General features: G+C 42.9%; 1 protein-coding gene across 1 annotated transcript in view; it reads right to left on the bottom strand.

Annotated features, from left to right (window-relative positions):
- The window catches only part of SLC16A10 (solute carrier family 16 member 10), a 46076-nt gene that overhangs the window by 5675 nt on the left and 24024 nt on the right, over nt 1-16377 (bottom strand). Inside the window, exons 2-5 of the mRNA XM_068160544.1 lie at nt 14896-15040; nt 14052-14490; nt 2100-2243; nt 260-488 (exon numbers count right to left, since the gene is read on the bottom strand). Coding sequence (XP_068016645.1) covers nt 260-488; nt 2100-2243; nt 14052-14490; nt 14896-15040 — 957 coding nt within the window. The remainder of the gene's footprint in view (nt 1-259; nt 489-2099; nt 2244-14051; nt 14491-14895; nt 15041-16377) is intronic.

The raw sequence follows: 16377 nt of genomic DNA, 5'->3' as shown, positions 1-16377 counted from the left end.
TGTCAGGTCCTCAACCCAACTGGAAATGTTTCTTTTAGGCATGTTTTAGATCTGTTAAAGCAAGATTGAAGCAAACTTCCCAGAACACAGCACATGAGTAGCCCACAAACAGCAGTGATATTCACCATGCATTCTGGAGCATGCACCAAGATACTCTCAAATGTAGGGCACTGCATACAGTTTAGGAATGGAAAATAGGGCCAAAGAGACATGAAAGCACAGAAATATCTTTACAGCCACAGACCATATCTAGACTTACCTGCAATGGGTGGACCAACTGTCATAGGTACTGACATGAGTCCCAGTAGAAACCCTATGGCCTGGGAGACATCTTCAGCCCCAACAAGCTCAAAGGCAATAGGAGCCATAATGCAAATGAAGCACCCATCAAACAGGCCCATGAAGAGACATACAGCAATGAGACCTCCAAAGACATGGCACAGTGGAATCATCATCGACATCAGGCCAATAAAGAAGAATGAAGCCACCTAAACATGACCAAGAAAAATACAAACCCAAGTTGCATCAAACCAGCAAAGCTCAAGGGAACAGATGAGCTTTCATGAGTTTCCAGTGATTTAAACTCTCTGCCTGTATTTACCATCAAAGCAGCCTCCATGGATTACCATCAGCAGTCACATACCAGATTAAACCAATGCTTCACTGTCAAAAGAAACTCAAATTCCCATTTGAAAATGCATCTGTAATCAACTATCCTGCAGTGACTAAGATCATTTCTTACGCACTCATGTTTTGAAGGGTTACTCTCTGCTCTTCACAAGTGCAAGCCACAAAACAGAGGTGGCATCTGAAAGTCTCACTTCATTTTTTCCACATAAGGGTATCTTGCTATATTCCTGTAACCAGGCATAAAGATTTTGCATTATAACCTTTGTTGTAAATTAAAGGACTTTGTCTTTCAGCAGAATTAAGTGAATATTCATTTTCCCTGCAGAAATGCTGGTTTACACCAGAAGAGCTGAAGGTGCTGGGTCACAGCTTCACAAAATTTATTAAAGCTATGTGAAACCAACAGTACTCAGAAGCATTCTACTTCATGCCCTGAAAGTCCACGGTTTTCATTTCCAAAGGGCTGTAGTAGAAAATGAAGAATTACAGAATAAAGACTGCAGGATTAAAGGCAAAACAAAACATCATAGCTTCCCTGCAAGTGTGGTGTTTGTAATTTGTGTAATCTCAAAGCTGCCTTTTCACTTTATCTTAATATTGGCACTTCCTGAGCGTGTAACAATAGGCATCAAATCAATGCAAACGAATGAGATACAGCCCCGGTCTGCCACCAGGGAATCTACATTGCTGTAGCTATGGCAACAAGTCCTCCATCCTCAGAAAGGTGGCCCCTGGCCAAGTTCCCCAGGCTGCAGTGCAGACAGCAGCCAGCAGATGTCGCTGCGTGTTCAGCTCAAGACACCACCGCAGCGCCCAGGGCTTGGGAACAGGCAAGAGCTAAAGCTGCTGCACAAACTCCACGCTAACACTGCTGCTTCCTCAAAAAACACCGTATCATTTGTAAACATGAAAGGGAAAACGTGTCTGTCCTCCTTCATCCTCAAGATTCAGCATTTCTGGAAGCTGTGCCTCTGCAAGAATTCCCTCTCAGTCAACAAAAATCTCAGCTAAGCACCTCTGATACTCCCACAGCTTTACCTGTGTGCACTATGCACAGGACACACTTGACACCAAGTTGTCAGCAAAAACCAGGAAAAGAGATCCAAAACAATCTTTAAACAGAAGAACACAGATGCAGAAAGGTTCATTTTGCTTATTATGAAATGATGCATATCACAGAAAGTAGAACCCACAGAATGCCTAAAGGTTCTCACTCACAGGCTAATGATTAATAATTTGTTTCCCAGCAGGTAGGAGAACTTCTTTTTATCATTAGAAACAAAATAAAAATCAGAGATTCATGAACTTTGCACCAAAGGCTCCTAGCATCAAAAACCATACATGGAGAGTTTCCTGCAGTTCAGAAATTCCTCCATCCTGCATCTCCACTTTGCTGACTTAACAGGACCTGCAACCAAAGCCTTCAGGATATTGTTTGTATACTCCTGCAGAGCAGTGTGAAGACATACCTGCAAATAAACTTTCTTTGCACCAGGAATATAATCTGCAACTCTGCCAAAGATCAATCTGCCAACTCCTGAAGTAATGCCCAGACACAGCAGAAGCACTTCTTCTGGCACGCCGTCACCAAATCTGTCTTTCACATGCTTCATCTGTTTAAAGAGAGGGTAGAGAAAACAAACTGCCTTCAGAATTAGAAGGAAAATAAACCTTAGAAAACTTGAGGTAGGTAGAGGTAATCTGCAAATCTCAGACTTACAAATATGGTTACAAATGGTCAAGCAACTTACTCTGCTTTTACAGATTTCTGAGGAAGTTTTGGACTGGCTCATCACTATTCAGCACATTTGGGGTTGGGTTGGTTTGGTTTTTCACTGGTTGGGTTTCTTTGGAGGCTTTTTTGTGTTATGGGAGGGTTGGGGGTTTTTTTTGGTTCAGTTGGGGTTAATTTTTTTCCCATATCAATCATGGAGACCAGAAATTACCCATAAGAAAGATTGTCCCTGGAGGCATTCAAGAGGAGATTGGACGTGGCACTTGGTGCCATGGTCTAGTCATGAGGTCTGTGGTGACAGGTTGGACTCGAGGATCCTCAAGGTCTCCTCCAACCTTAGTTATACTGTGATTTGTTTGCACAATCAGTTTTCAAATCACCCTTGGCAATACCAAGCAGGGCAAAGTGGGCATTAGAAAGGTGCAGAAATAATCTGCGTGGCCCTGTTCCCTGGATAAGAAACCAAAGACTCAGAGGTGTGAAGAAACAAATAGAAGAAACTGACTTGAAGTAGTAAAAACGTTTGAGAGACAAGGTGACCACAGGCTGACAGTCCTGGACAGCAAAAGCTGCACCCCAACTGTTACTAACTCTGGTTATGTGACATCACTGCAAATGAAAGAATCCTTCATGTCCCATCCATAAAATGGAGATGTTCAGTTTTAGTGACCACTTCACAGCAAGCCAGTCGAGACCCTTTCCTGGCAGAGTGTTAATATAGAAGCAGAGACCTCTTTTCCAGCACAGAAAGGATTTGCTGAGTGACAGTGATTTTCAGTACAAAATCAGCTGGAGTTTTGTTTTGAAGACAAATTTGGGAACAGTGAAGAAGTTTTTCCTCTGGTATGATATTTAAACATAAAAGATAAGTTGTTCTATTAATTCCCTTTCCAAAGGTGAGAAAAGCTGACAGTTTTCCCACTCCTACCTTGATGTGCCTGTCAACACCTGCTGGCCAAGCCAGCCAGAAAAGCCAAGAAGTTTCCTGCCATTCTTGCCACCTGTTCCACTTCTGTTTCTGCAGCCTCCAGCTTGTTTAATTAGCAGACCTGATTTATCCATTCCCCAGAGGCTTTTCAAAAGGTGAGATAAAGCTCTGCCTCTGGATAACTATTAACCCTGCATCTGCAACTGAGTCACAGATTTCTCAGAGCAGCACTCTTTGGTGGAGGGTGAAATGCTGTCTGCCTTGAGATCACTGCGGGAAAACACGGGGTTCATCAGCTCCTCAAGTCAGAGAGTAACTGCTACTCATCTTTGCCTTCAAATATGTAAATTGGGTTGTTGGCCTTTTTAGCTTTCACTCCCTTGAAGCACACCATAATCTCAGAGAGCTTCCAGCTTGGTACAAGGAGAAACATTCTCCAAGAGGGCAGCAGGCAGTGATGCAGGCTGCCCAGAGAGCTTGTTCAGAAGCCTTCCTTGGATGTTTTCCAAACTTAAGTGCACAAAGGCCTGAGCAGCATGGTCTGATCTCAGGGCTGACCCTCTGATCCTTAACAGCATATTTGATCTTTAGTGATACAGTCACTAAAGAAGCTGTAAGTAACAACAGCATTAACTGAATAGCTCAAAATCCAGTGAGCCAGGATTCAGTCAGTCCTGTAAGTGCTAACTCATGGACCAACAGACCTTCATTAAAATGCATCATCTAGGGTAAATGCTTCACCAAAGTTCATAGTTTTAGCTGATAGAACTACTCAAAGACTCCATGACAGGCAATGACTACTTCTGAACCTTCTCAAACAGTATCTCATGCATGCTTTTGGTGTTGCAGAGCTAGACAGGCTGTGATTTGATGACTCTTAAGGCATTGCCTACAGCAATCAGACACATGAAAGGCCCAAGCATTTCCCTCATGTTTCACCTGTTCTCGCTAATTTCTCTAGGCAGCTCTTCACTCCTAAGAGCTGTGACCATGCTGAACTGCAGGCCTGATCTCTCCAGCAAAGGTCTACAGACAACCAGGACAAGATCTGAGACTAGCATGGCTTCTTTACTACTTTAAATTGTTATCTTTATACAAGCCAATTTTCCAAACTAAGCCACAGTCACTGAACAGCAAAACTGAACACATTCTACCAGCATTACCAGAGTAATGCACAAGGCAGATCTTTCTCTCCTATTGAGACTAGAAGAAAGATTAGCCACTTGGTAGTGGCTGGGATGCTTTCAGGTTAGCTTTGGCTAACCTCTCTCCAGCCAACTAGACCCATATTTCACCAAGACCTTTCACTCATTGCACACACAGTTGAGCAATACTCCTGCACTGAATCAGAGATATGGCTATCAGGGCAGAGCTCTAGCTCCTTTCTTCCAGACACAAAGAACCTGAATGCAAAAGAAGTGGTAATGAACCAATTCTGCCAATTGCCTTCCTCCTGTGCATATTCCATTGTGGGAATTCCTAATCAAGTCAAGCTTTAGCTGTGAGAGTTACCTTTAAGAGCATATGCAAAATGAGTACAATTCCAGAGATGGAAGTAGGCAACTAACAGAAAATTCACACTGGAGAAACCAAAACAATGGTTGCTAACCAGTAAAGAGGTTTTCTGCTCGAGAGTCACAAAGGCTAGTAATTTTTAAAGCAATTAAGCCAGCCCTCAGGTCTAGAGAGAATGAACACCAATTGGTAGGCCTGAAAGATGTGCAGGGAATAGTGTAAAAAGCAAGCTGGAGACTGAGAAAAGCCTGAAGCACGGGGGGCAGACACCCTGCACTGCATCACAAAACAGTCCATGACTTCCACTCTTTCCCTTTTTCCACTTCATTTCACCTCTCAGGATATTTTCAGGTCTTATCTTCCTCTAGTAGTTTCTTCAAGTGTCAGAGACTGGATCCCAATGCAGTGACAAGAGACAACAAATGAACAGGCACAGAATCAGTGGTGGATGAGTGTGGCTTAGGCAGCAGCATTAAGATAGATAAGGCAGACGTGGTGGAGGAAGCTCACAGTGGCTGAGAACATGGATGAGGAATAAAGCCAGGGATATGCAAGAACTGAAGTTTTTACATACATATGAGGGCTGAGAGTTAAACTGTTCAGTAGTTTACCCTTTGAAGTACTTCTAAAAATGATTCATATTTGTACCTACAATCCACAGCTTAGTGTTAGTTCTATCCATTCCTTGTGGTCTAAAGCAGTGTTTCTTGGCCCTATCTTACTCTCAAAACTCAACTAGCCACTGTGTCCAAAATGAAGCCAGAGTTGCTGATAGCAGCTAATCACATTAACCTGCATTTCCAGAATAACAGCAGGAAAGGAAACAAACCCAGAACTGCTCACAAACACCTAACAGGTATCATCATAAGCTACAGATCAAACTGTGATAAAACAACCCTAAATTCTCTCTAATGCATGGCAGGCAGCAAACCCTGATGGAGAAGGACAGATGTTGCACATCCTGACCTTGGCCAGGGTTTTGAGATTCTCAGTTCTCATGAAGCAGTTTGGAATATGTGACTTAAATGGAACAATTGTAAGGACAGATGCTGAGATGTCTGGACAAGCTACTTTTGATTAGCAAGTCATTTCAAAGTTGAATGTGTCAAGGCTCCATAGAAATCTGAGCAGATTTCCCACTGTTTACAAATATCACTACTGCTATGGACAGTGAAACAGAACATGGACTCATTCAAGTTGCAAACTACATCAAATGAGCACTTCAGGCACTAAAGACAAAAGACTGGAATTAAAAATGATCTTGACAAGCTGGCATCTCAGCCAAGTGTGAAATAATGATTAATTTTCATGAAAACATTCTGAGGTAGGTATCTAAAACACGGCCCATGAGGTAAGTGAGAGGGATGCACACGTGATGGAAGAACGGTCTGGCAACAGCTCTTTACGAAAGGAACTGAAGGCTTAGCAGATCAAACCTCAGCGTGTTCTAATAATGTCATCATACTGCAGATGTCATGCACCATCAATTCAAGGCATGTGACCTTCACAGACTGCTCAGCACCAGTAAGGCCTCAGCTGAATTAGCTCTTCTATTTGGTCATTACTCTCTGTTAAAGACTTGGGCCATGCATGCAGAAACCAACAGAAAGATCTGGCTGTGGGCAGAAATTTGTTAAGCATGGCTTATGAAAATAACTAACTACTTGGAGAGGCCCTTTCCCAAAGTCTGCACTCAACTGGGTAAACTGGATCAAGTACTGGCATACCTCCAGTCTTACTTTCTGAGGCTCATGAAGTGACTTGATGTCTCAGTGTAGTCACAAACACTTCCTGGGTGTTGTAGCATGAACACTTCTTTTAGCTGGTAAAACCCTGATGCATATTTGATTAAAAGTAACCTTCTGACTGAAGAAAGCCATTTCCTGACATCACCACTCATGTCAATTTTGGAATTAATTCTTCTCAAAGCATTGTGGCATTTGCTAATGTCATAAAGTGTTATCAGGTACTCATGTAACTCAACCTAAGCATACTACGTGACATTCTGATTAAGAGGCTGGGGAATAGCAAATCAATGGATTAAGATATCCCATACAAATACCCAAAGCAACAAGAAAACACTTGATTGACCACTGATGATTAAGAGTGTATGCACTGGACTCATTAAAAGAGTGCTTTGGCTGATTGTTGTAAATAGAATTTGAGATGGATTTTCAAAGTGGCTAACAGAAGTGAAGCAACTAAACCTATTATCCTCTCTATAATTGCTATAAGCTTATAATATGGATTACTTCAATGTATTAAAACTTTACTTCAGTCAGCTACTCTACATCCAGTTTATTTCTTTAAGTTGAGGAAGAAATCTCTTGCACTACTCTGTCTACTGGGGCTGTCTTGACCTTGACTTCTAAACAAATCAAGGTCAAACCTCCTCAGCCTAGAAATAAGAATACTGAAGCTGCCTAACAGCATATGCTGCTTTGTCCAGAAATGAGAGCAAAAACATGCAAAGAATGGTTAGTAGTTACAGTTACTTCAATTAACTACCTCTTTTCCTTCCTTATTTGTGCCGAAATTAGACATTGATAGAAATATTACAAAAGCCTTATAGAAAGCATCTCTTTAGCTTCTGATAACTGAGCTCAAGGCTGAAGGTAAACTCACAGTGAACTATATGGGAGGACAAGTGGAACTATGTATTAACCAATTAAAGGAAGTTGTAGGTGCTGTTATCACTTCCCTTTTTCCATTATAATACGGCAAGCAAGACCTTTATTACAACACTGTTAGCTACAGCATTTACTTGACACAAAAGGAAGGCTTCTCCCTGACCTTAAGCTGTCTGCCTTAGCCAGGCTGCCTGACTGGTAGGGGAAAAAAAGAAAGTATGAAGTAAGGAACAATTTGCTGCTTCTCCCAGCACCACCTCCAGTGTCAGCAGTGGACAATCCAGCCAAGAAAATATACTGCCATTGAGGAGTGCTGGGAAAGAAACAGGTGCACAAGGTAATTACAGAAGTGGATAAAGAGGGAAAATTTCACTGACCTGGGCAGTCAAACTGCAGCAGATGTTGTGATCTGAAGGGAGATAAATGCAAAGATTAGAAAAGCAAGTAAAGCACAGGGAGCCACTGAAGGTTTGGGGTCTCAGGCAGCTGCTTAATAATTGCATTAGGCCTTTGCAAAGTCAGTGCCTTGTTAGTTTTCTGTTGGAGACAGAAATATAGTAGATAAAGCAGATGAGAAAGGTAACAGTGCTAACATTGACAGCTGTATCTACAGTTCTAACTACTTCAGATTATCTACAGGGAAGAGAAATCTGTTTGACAGTTATCTGTTAGTACTGGACAACTGAAAAGACACTACCCTAGCACCACAAAACAGACTAAACAGCAGATTCTGGGAAACAAAAGATGTAGCAGACTTCAGACAGATGACTGATGTGAGAGGTCTGAAGAAAGGAACAGGTTTCTTGAAGAGCAGCTCATACAAGCAAGTGAATGGAGGGATGGAGACCAGTGTTTTCCACTGAGTAAGAAATGCCAAGCATACCAGCCAGGTATTAAACATTATTTTATACAACACTTCAAAAGTAGCAAATTCATGACATAGTAGAAGTGGTTCACAACACAGAGAGCACTTACCTTATGAGGACTGGTATGCACTTTACTGTGGGTAGTGTACGTAGGGGTTTTGTTTAACTTTAGAGACTTGGTTACTAGAGTCCATACAGCACACAACACACTACATCGTGCTTTGCTCTGACAAAGGACAGCACGTATCAGTGCTGCTGTTTGTCTCCACTGGGGAATCCAGGACTTGGAGGGAGGAGAGAGGTGCAGGATTAGGACTGCACACACAAAGCACAAGTTGAAGAGTTCCTTACTGCAAGGTATGGAACTCTTCTATGGCTCCTTGAACAGATACAGGTCTCACTACAGATAACACAAAGCAGCTACCACTGTGCAGAGATGACAGCAAGCTGAATGCTGGTGTCTCAAATGAGTCTAATCTAGCGATGTCACACCTAATTTAGGGAACACACCAGTAGGGGAGGCTTGAAGAGTTAAAAAAATACTTGTGAGTAAAGCAACCTACACTAGATTCTATGGTCCTGCTCTAGCAAGAGGGTCGGACTTGATCTCCAGAGGTTCCTTCCAACCCCTAACATCCTGTGATCCTATTATGGCTGATGAACAGGGTGGTTTTAGGCAGAACATCAACTACTGCAGAGGAGTCATCCTGACCCCCCTGCAGCTTGTCCCAATATAGACCTGCTGGAGAACCTTGGGTGCTTTCTACACCCTTCAGGTTTTCCAGCATAATTCTCCTTGATGACCCAAAGCTTTTGCTTGGGGAGGGTGCAGTGTGCAAGTGGAAAACTTTTCTGAATGGGCAGAATAAAGAGACTGTTTTGTCCTCAATAAGGGAGGCCTTTCAGAAAGTGAGCATACACAAGTGAATGCAAAGTGAACACAACTTTGCAAAGTACCCAGCAAGAATTTCAAATTATTTCCTAGAAAAAAGAAAAAAATAAAACAACTGTGGCTGCAGAGAGCCTTCTGGAGCTTGGCTCTTCGTTTCTCCAAGCTGATTGCACAGGAAGACAGTTTTTACTGGCACATGTTCTAGGGGGCCAAGGTTCAGGCATTGAATCTGCACAGCAGAATCTGGTCCCTTAAAAAACAAGGCATAACAACTGATGCAGAGTGAAAAAATGGATGGAGACAATGGAAGAGACTAAATCTTGTCTCTCTCTTGATGTGAATTAACAAAGACAAAAGTCACCTTTGCTGCTCACCCAGACAATAGCTGCCAAGGGAGGGGAGAGTGAGCAGACACTACTGGGTAATGACTCTCTGGAATCTGCATACACCAGATTATCTCTACCCATCAGCTACCCAGGAAAGGGAGGATGGTGAGAAGGACAATGGATTCACCACCTGGATACATACCTAAAAACAAACTGTTGACAAAAACTGAGCAAAAGACCTGAGCAATGCCTGCCCAGGAGAAGGAAATACAAGAAGAGAAAAGGACAGACACAGGGGAAAAGGCATCACCATGTAGCCTGGAAGCAGCAAACCAGGAAAAATCCTCTCTCCATGTCCTAAGTTCCACCTGCTGCAACTCCTGGAGCTGAAGAGGCTGTGCTCAGTACTTGGACTTTGGGATTCTCCCTCCCCTCCTCCAGCAGAGGACAGCACAGCCAACAAGGATGACATCTCCAAGCCAAAGCAGCAACACCATTTCTCCACAGACCCAAACCATCTTGGGGGATGTGGTAATAAAACTCCTTTCCTCTTCTCTCTCCTCCTCTTCTCCCCCTCCATTTTTCCCCCCTCTCTCCCCCTTCTTCTGTTCCATCCACTTTACTCTGTTAATAAATAGCCTGACTGTTGATCTTTTGGCCTCCTTTGTGCCTCTAATTTCATAACCCGGGAATATTCAAAAGAATTGAGTCTCTTTCCCTCTCCAGGCTGAGACAGATGAGTCAAAACAGCTGGCTGATAAAGGACAGAGCTGAAGGACAGACCATCCTGGTTCAGTTTAAGAAGGCAGTCCAAGGTGATAAAATAGTTGTAGAACAGTTAAACCACAATGAAGGATCTTGCATACTACAAAGGGGAAAAGGAGAACACCACATCTAGCAACACAAATCTGTATTGTCTATAATCCAGATCAACAAATTCCCCTGGGTTGTTTTTTTTCCCCCCCCACTTCAGAAACAAATGAAAGAATTTCCTTATCTAAAGATCAGGAACAATATGGATGCTCCAGCAAAAGATAAGGCTGGTAGACAGCAAGACAGCACCATCTCTTTGTCCAAGGACAGACTATGTGGGCACAGCACCAGACTCATCAAATTCAGAGTAACAGACACAGAAGATCTGGAGACAGACTAAGCCACACAGCAGGCAAATATTTATCTGAGCTGCCCCATTGTGTGATGCAGCAGAGAAAATGAGTTTGTTTCTATGCATTAGAAAATCTCTCCTATCAACTACTTGAGAGATTCCAGCCATCTCCATGTCCCTCTTGGGAATAAAAGTGGGTTAGGATAACAAATATTTTGAGTGATGTTCAGCTTCTGAGAAGACTGCCTGCATGATTTAGCCTTTAAGTGCCCATCATCTCTTCTGATAAGCTGTATCTGAGACACATTACTCTAAAACATCCCTCCACAGCAGGAGGACTGTGACCTTCCTTCTCTTATCAGACAAGATACAATTGCAGCATTGCTCATTGCTATCTTTAAACCCAGAGACTGCCTAGAGAAGATTCATGAGCTCTGAATTCCCCAACCCTGTACTTTCTGCAGATGTTGGTGGGTGATTTCCTCTTGTAAGATGTAGTATTGGAAAGGCAGCTGAAAGACCACAGAAGGCAATGAAAAGAACACAAACTGAACAGGAAGGACTATGCAGGTGCAAAAGGCCAAGATGACCAGGTATGCTGGGTAATGCTGACTCAAGTGCTCAAAATGGGTCAAGTGGCCTCCCAAGGAAACACAGCAAGGTACTCAACCTGTCACAGCTGTCTGTGGAGTGAGCAGAGCAGAGGATTAGTGGCCTGGTAAGAATGCTTGTCATTGCTGGCACTTCTTCCCAGCCATTCCTAGAATCTATAAAAAGAAAAGGGAGCTACACCAATTACCTCTTGCAACATACCCTGTGGGGAGCAAGGAAACTCCTCTGAATTCTTCCAAACTGTACTTCTGGGTTTGATAGAGCAAAACACAGAACACATGCACTCCACAGCTACAGCTGGCCAAGAATCTCTACACATGCAAGCAGGTAACCATCATGGAATATGACCACAGCTAAGCATCAAAAGGGAAAGTCAGTTGTAGTGTAAAACAAGGAAAATGCAGCAAATCAGGGTGCTAAATATTTAAGTCTGTTTTTCCTGAAGTCTTAAGGCTACAGTGGTATGATGACCTCAGCAGCACTCAAAGACCCTGCCTGGGAGCTTAGGAGCTCCTTTTCCATGCAAAGCCAGTGGACAGCAGCTGTAGTGAAGTGACTGGAGCACACCAAGAAAGCAGCCTCCAGCTACCATTGACACAAGAGATGACACAAGCAGGGTCAAGAGAACACTGGGGCAGAAACCAGCTTTCCAGGTGGCAAAAAGGCAACTTGAGAAGTACAGGAACCAGGCCTGAGGACTAAGGGGATAGTCACAGGCATGAGGCTGTGTAGTAATCTCCTCATAGGGCACCTGCAGCCAGCACCCCATTCTAGTGGTCTGGTTCTTGTCAAGCAGCCCTAACTGTGGGGAAATTAATAACCTTAGCATAAGGAAAGCTGTCATTGTCCAAGCATCATCTCCCTGTTCCAGCAGCACTACTATTTTTCAGATGCAGTAGGAACAACAATATCTTTCCTTTCCAAAAGCTGGGGAACATAATCTGATTTAGTAAACGTGCCAGCAAAATGTTATTTTTCATACAGCCCTTGACTTATCTGGAAGTACATACTGCTATGTACTCCTGGAAGTACCCAAACTGTGGGGTTTTATCAGAAGCAGACAAAACTGGATAAAAGTCCAGAGCTATCTACTGGAGCTGGGGTATCTGTGTTGAAGGGCAGAACCCATGCTGATCCTTCATAAACACTGATCCATTCACTGTCTCAAATACAGATCCACATGAGACACTCCTCAAAATCTTAAATTCTAGCTGCACTTTGGAATAGTTGTATAGTGCTATCAAAGATTATATCAGGAACAGCTTTGATCAAGTCCTCTTCCTGGATTGGAGCTCTGTTTTGCAATCAGAACTTGTGCCAATCTGATAAAGGGGGGGAAAAAAAGAAAGCACTCAACAGGAGTGAAAGCACACCATGGAAAGAAAAAGTTACACAGAGGGGTTTGTTCTCTGCAACTCAGCCAGGAGCTTTAGTCCCATCTGGAAACATGAAGCATTCATACAAGCCTCTGGGTAAGAGAATTGCCTAATAAATGTATTTGAGGGGTTCTGTGTGACTGCTTCTATAGGAGGAGTTAGCATCAGGTGTCACACTGGCTTAGCCAGCTGATTGTACAGTTCTTTGCAACAGTCTAATTCCAGGTGTTACAGAACAAGGTCTACATGGAACTAGCCATGGATAAAAGTGAGTTCACAGCTGCTCAAATACAAAGCAGTCCCCACCCTTAGGCAATAGTTTAAAACAAGCATCTGATGCAGTCAGTAAACTAACCAAGATACTGGCAGGAAGCAGTGACACCCCTTGCTGTACTGCAGACAAACCTGTGAGCTTTTAAGGAGTTGAAGATAACAGAATTCAAGACCTTTATTATCGTTCATCTCACTGTTCTGTTATGAATGAACAATAAATTAATAAGATCCTTCTGTTTCATAGTGGGTAGTAGTCATACTAGTCCATGCTCTATCAAATACTCTTGATTGTGGTTTAAATACAGCATCCCACTGCAGGCTGTTGGCTTTTTGCTCCTTTCAGTTCAGAGCCTTCTGGTTTGCCCCACTGCAGTTTAGACAGCAGCACCAGGAAGCTGTGTGAAAATAATTCAGCGTTTAAGCACCTAGTGCAGCGAGAGCCAGCCAGCCAAATCTCCTGGCTGCATCAGAATTTCTTAGATTAACTGTACTGGAGGAAAAAAGAATTCTGCTAAGGAAGCATTCACTTTATCACATGTATGAGAAATGGCTGCTGGGCAGCTGGCCCATCAGAAGCTAAAGCTCTATCAGTTACTGCAGAAAGCAATAAACACCAGCTGAGAACTGGCAGCTAGCAGCACAGGTTGACAGGATCGAGTCGTTAGTACTTTAGTGGGAAACTACAAAGCCCAAGTTTGAGACACAAAACACTCCAGTACTTTGATAAACTGCAGAACAGTCCAAATATACTCTTGAAATGCTTTTTAACAAACATCACCTCAATTTTAGGGGGGGGGGGGCGGATTTAAAATCAGCAGTTTTATTTGTTGACTGTTGTTTAATCCTTCCATTATTCCTCTGAAATGCATGAGGATCATTGGCAATGTATGCAGCCAACTACTAACATCTCCCTGGATAGTGGGGAACACTTTTCAAAGGTCTGTTTTCATGGTTGAAGTATTTTACCAAGAAGGAGGATCAACTAATATTTCTGATTAGAGCCCTCTTCTAATCCCAGGCATCCAAATCAGGTTTGTTGCTCTCCCCCAAACAACTCGTGTTTCCAGGGGTGCTTCCTACCGCAGATCACCACCTTAGTCCACAGCACAAAGGGAGATAGCTGCAGGGTTTAAAGTGTGATACATAAAGAAACACACACTTACCAAGTGAACATAAGGCACAAAGTATCCAAACAGTGCAGCTGGGATCCCAAAAGCCCAGATCCTGTAGCTGAGAACTTTGAAGACAGAGAAATTGCAAATCTTCTTTTCAGAAGGGAATCTGAACTTCCCCTTCTTTCCCTCCTCCTTGGCTTTGGCACTGGGAACAAGTGGTTTGTAGGTGAAGCCAGCCAGGAACAGAACAAACATGAGGATGCACAGGACCCTCAAGGTGTTGAAGAGGCCAACAGAGTCGATCAGAACCCTCAGGAGGAAGGGCAGTGACACAGTGAACAAGCTGCTGCCCGCGGTGACGATGCCGTTCACCAGGCCAAGGCGTTTCTTGAAGTACTGACCCAGAATGACCAAGGATGGCTGGTAGGCAAAGGAGCAGCCACAGGCAAATAAGACTCCATAGGTGAAATAGAGAGGTTCAATGGTGCTATGTCAAAAGAAGGGAAGAGAAAAAAGAAAATGAGTGCTCAGTACTATGCTGCATGCTCACACTCACCTACCAGATGCAAGGCAGAGTCAGTGAATGGACATGTTTACAGAAATGAGTTAAGAATTACTCAGGACAGTGCTGCTGATCTTATAGCATTAGTCTTCTGCTGAAAACATTATGCACAACAGTTCCTGCTAAAGAGGGAGTGCAATTATAATGTTCTATCTGAGGAGGGTTAAGTACTTTTGAAGATGAAAGTACCACTCAGGGTTACAAGTCACAGCTGGAAAGAAAAGCAAATAAAGCAAGGTTTATAATGTTATATAGTCAACTGCTGACAGGATCAGCATTACCTCTACACTGTAACATTGACAAAATCATTTAAAGACTAGAATTGCTTACCTTACAAAAGAACTTGCAAGGAGTCCAGTGAACCCCACTGCAGCTCCAACAACAGCTACTTTCCGGCAGCCAAACAAGTCTGTGAATATGCTGACTATGGGAGAACAGAAGAAAACCATCCCCATGGAAAGAGAGCTCACCCATGCTGCAAAAGAGAAGACAACAGCTGTTCAGAAAAGCAAGAGCTTAAAACTCTCACTATTTTAGTTCAGAATCCTACAGAACACATGAGTAACAATGGGGAAAGAATTCTTTTTAAACTATTGAGATGAATTTTAAACAGTTGCCTGACATGGTAAGAAGCTTGACCAATTCACATGAGCAATTGATTCAGACTTTATCAGCCTAAGGAATGCTGGCTTTGGGGCTTCTTAAACCAAAACCAAAGACAGCATAAAACCACCATCACCACAATTATTCCTTCAGTAACTAACCCAGTATTCAAACTGACCTCCAGCCCATTAAAGATATCTTCAAGGCTCCATATATCCACTCCAACATCAGTTAGCACATTTCACTTGAAATCTAGACATCAGTGACCAAACATTTGCTAAAACATTTCACAGACTGACTTAATTACACAGATCTAGATTATACTGACCATTGGTTGCTTGTGTACTCATTATTACAGGCCTTTATATCATAGTATGCACAGGAAAAATAAGAGCTTGCTTTAAACTCCAGCTAGCACAATCATTTCCATATACAACAGGAAAATATCACTGCATCTGATACTGCTCCAGCAATACACACAGTGTTAGAGCTGTACTTTGTTGACAAATGAGCCTTCAGATCAGCAAGGTTCAATTGAGCATACTAAAGATTCAGCCACAATTGCCTCTTTTTTTTTGTTCCAACTGTACAAAAATATCTCTGAAAAGAAAAAACCTTGGGTAGAAAAGAATTTGATGCAAAGCAGAAGTGAGCTTTCTGCTTGGCTTCATGCAGGTGTTCAGAACCACAGCTTTTGCCTGCTATCATCTAATCAGTCTTTCAAACATGCATTACTGGTGTCACACCCAACAGTTCTCCCAGGGCATGAAGGTAAACCAAGCTGCTGTAGCACAACCCCCAATGCATAGATATTCTAAAGGGTAAGTGTCCCCATCCATTTGGAAAGGAATGTTGTTTAAACCTTTCCTAAAGGCACAGTGAGGTAAGCAATCATGGTTCAGTAATATGGGCAAAGAAAATTACCTGGGGGGGGAATGTATATACAAGTATGCAATTAAACCCAAAAGACTTACTAAAGAATATTACACCAAGACTTAAAAGCAGTACTGTAAACATGAGCCAGCAGTGTGCCCAGGTGGCCAAGAAGGCCAATGGCATCCTGGCCTGCATTAGGAATAGTGCAGCCAGCAGGAGCAGGGAAGTCATTGTGCCCCTGTACTCTGCATTGGTTAGGCCACACCTTGAGTCCTGTGTCCAGTTCTGGGTCCCTCAGTTTAGGAAGGATACTGAGACACTTGAACGTGTCCA

This window comes from Melanerpes formicivorus, unplaced genomic scaffold (genome assembly GCF_026170545.1).
Source record: "Melanerpes formicivorus ecotype bairdi unplaced genomic scaffold, bMelFor1.0.p_v2 SCAF_50, whole genome shotgun sequence".
NCBI lineage: Eukaryota > Metazoa > Chordata > Aves > Piciformes > Picidae > Melanerpes > Melanerpes formicivorus.
The sequence above is the reverse complement of the archived record's forward strand: the minus strand, read 5'-3'. Positions and strand labels throughout refer to the sequence as shown.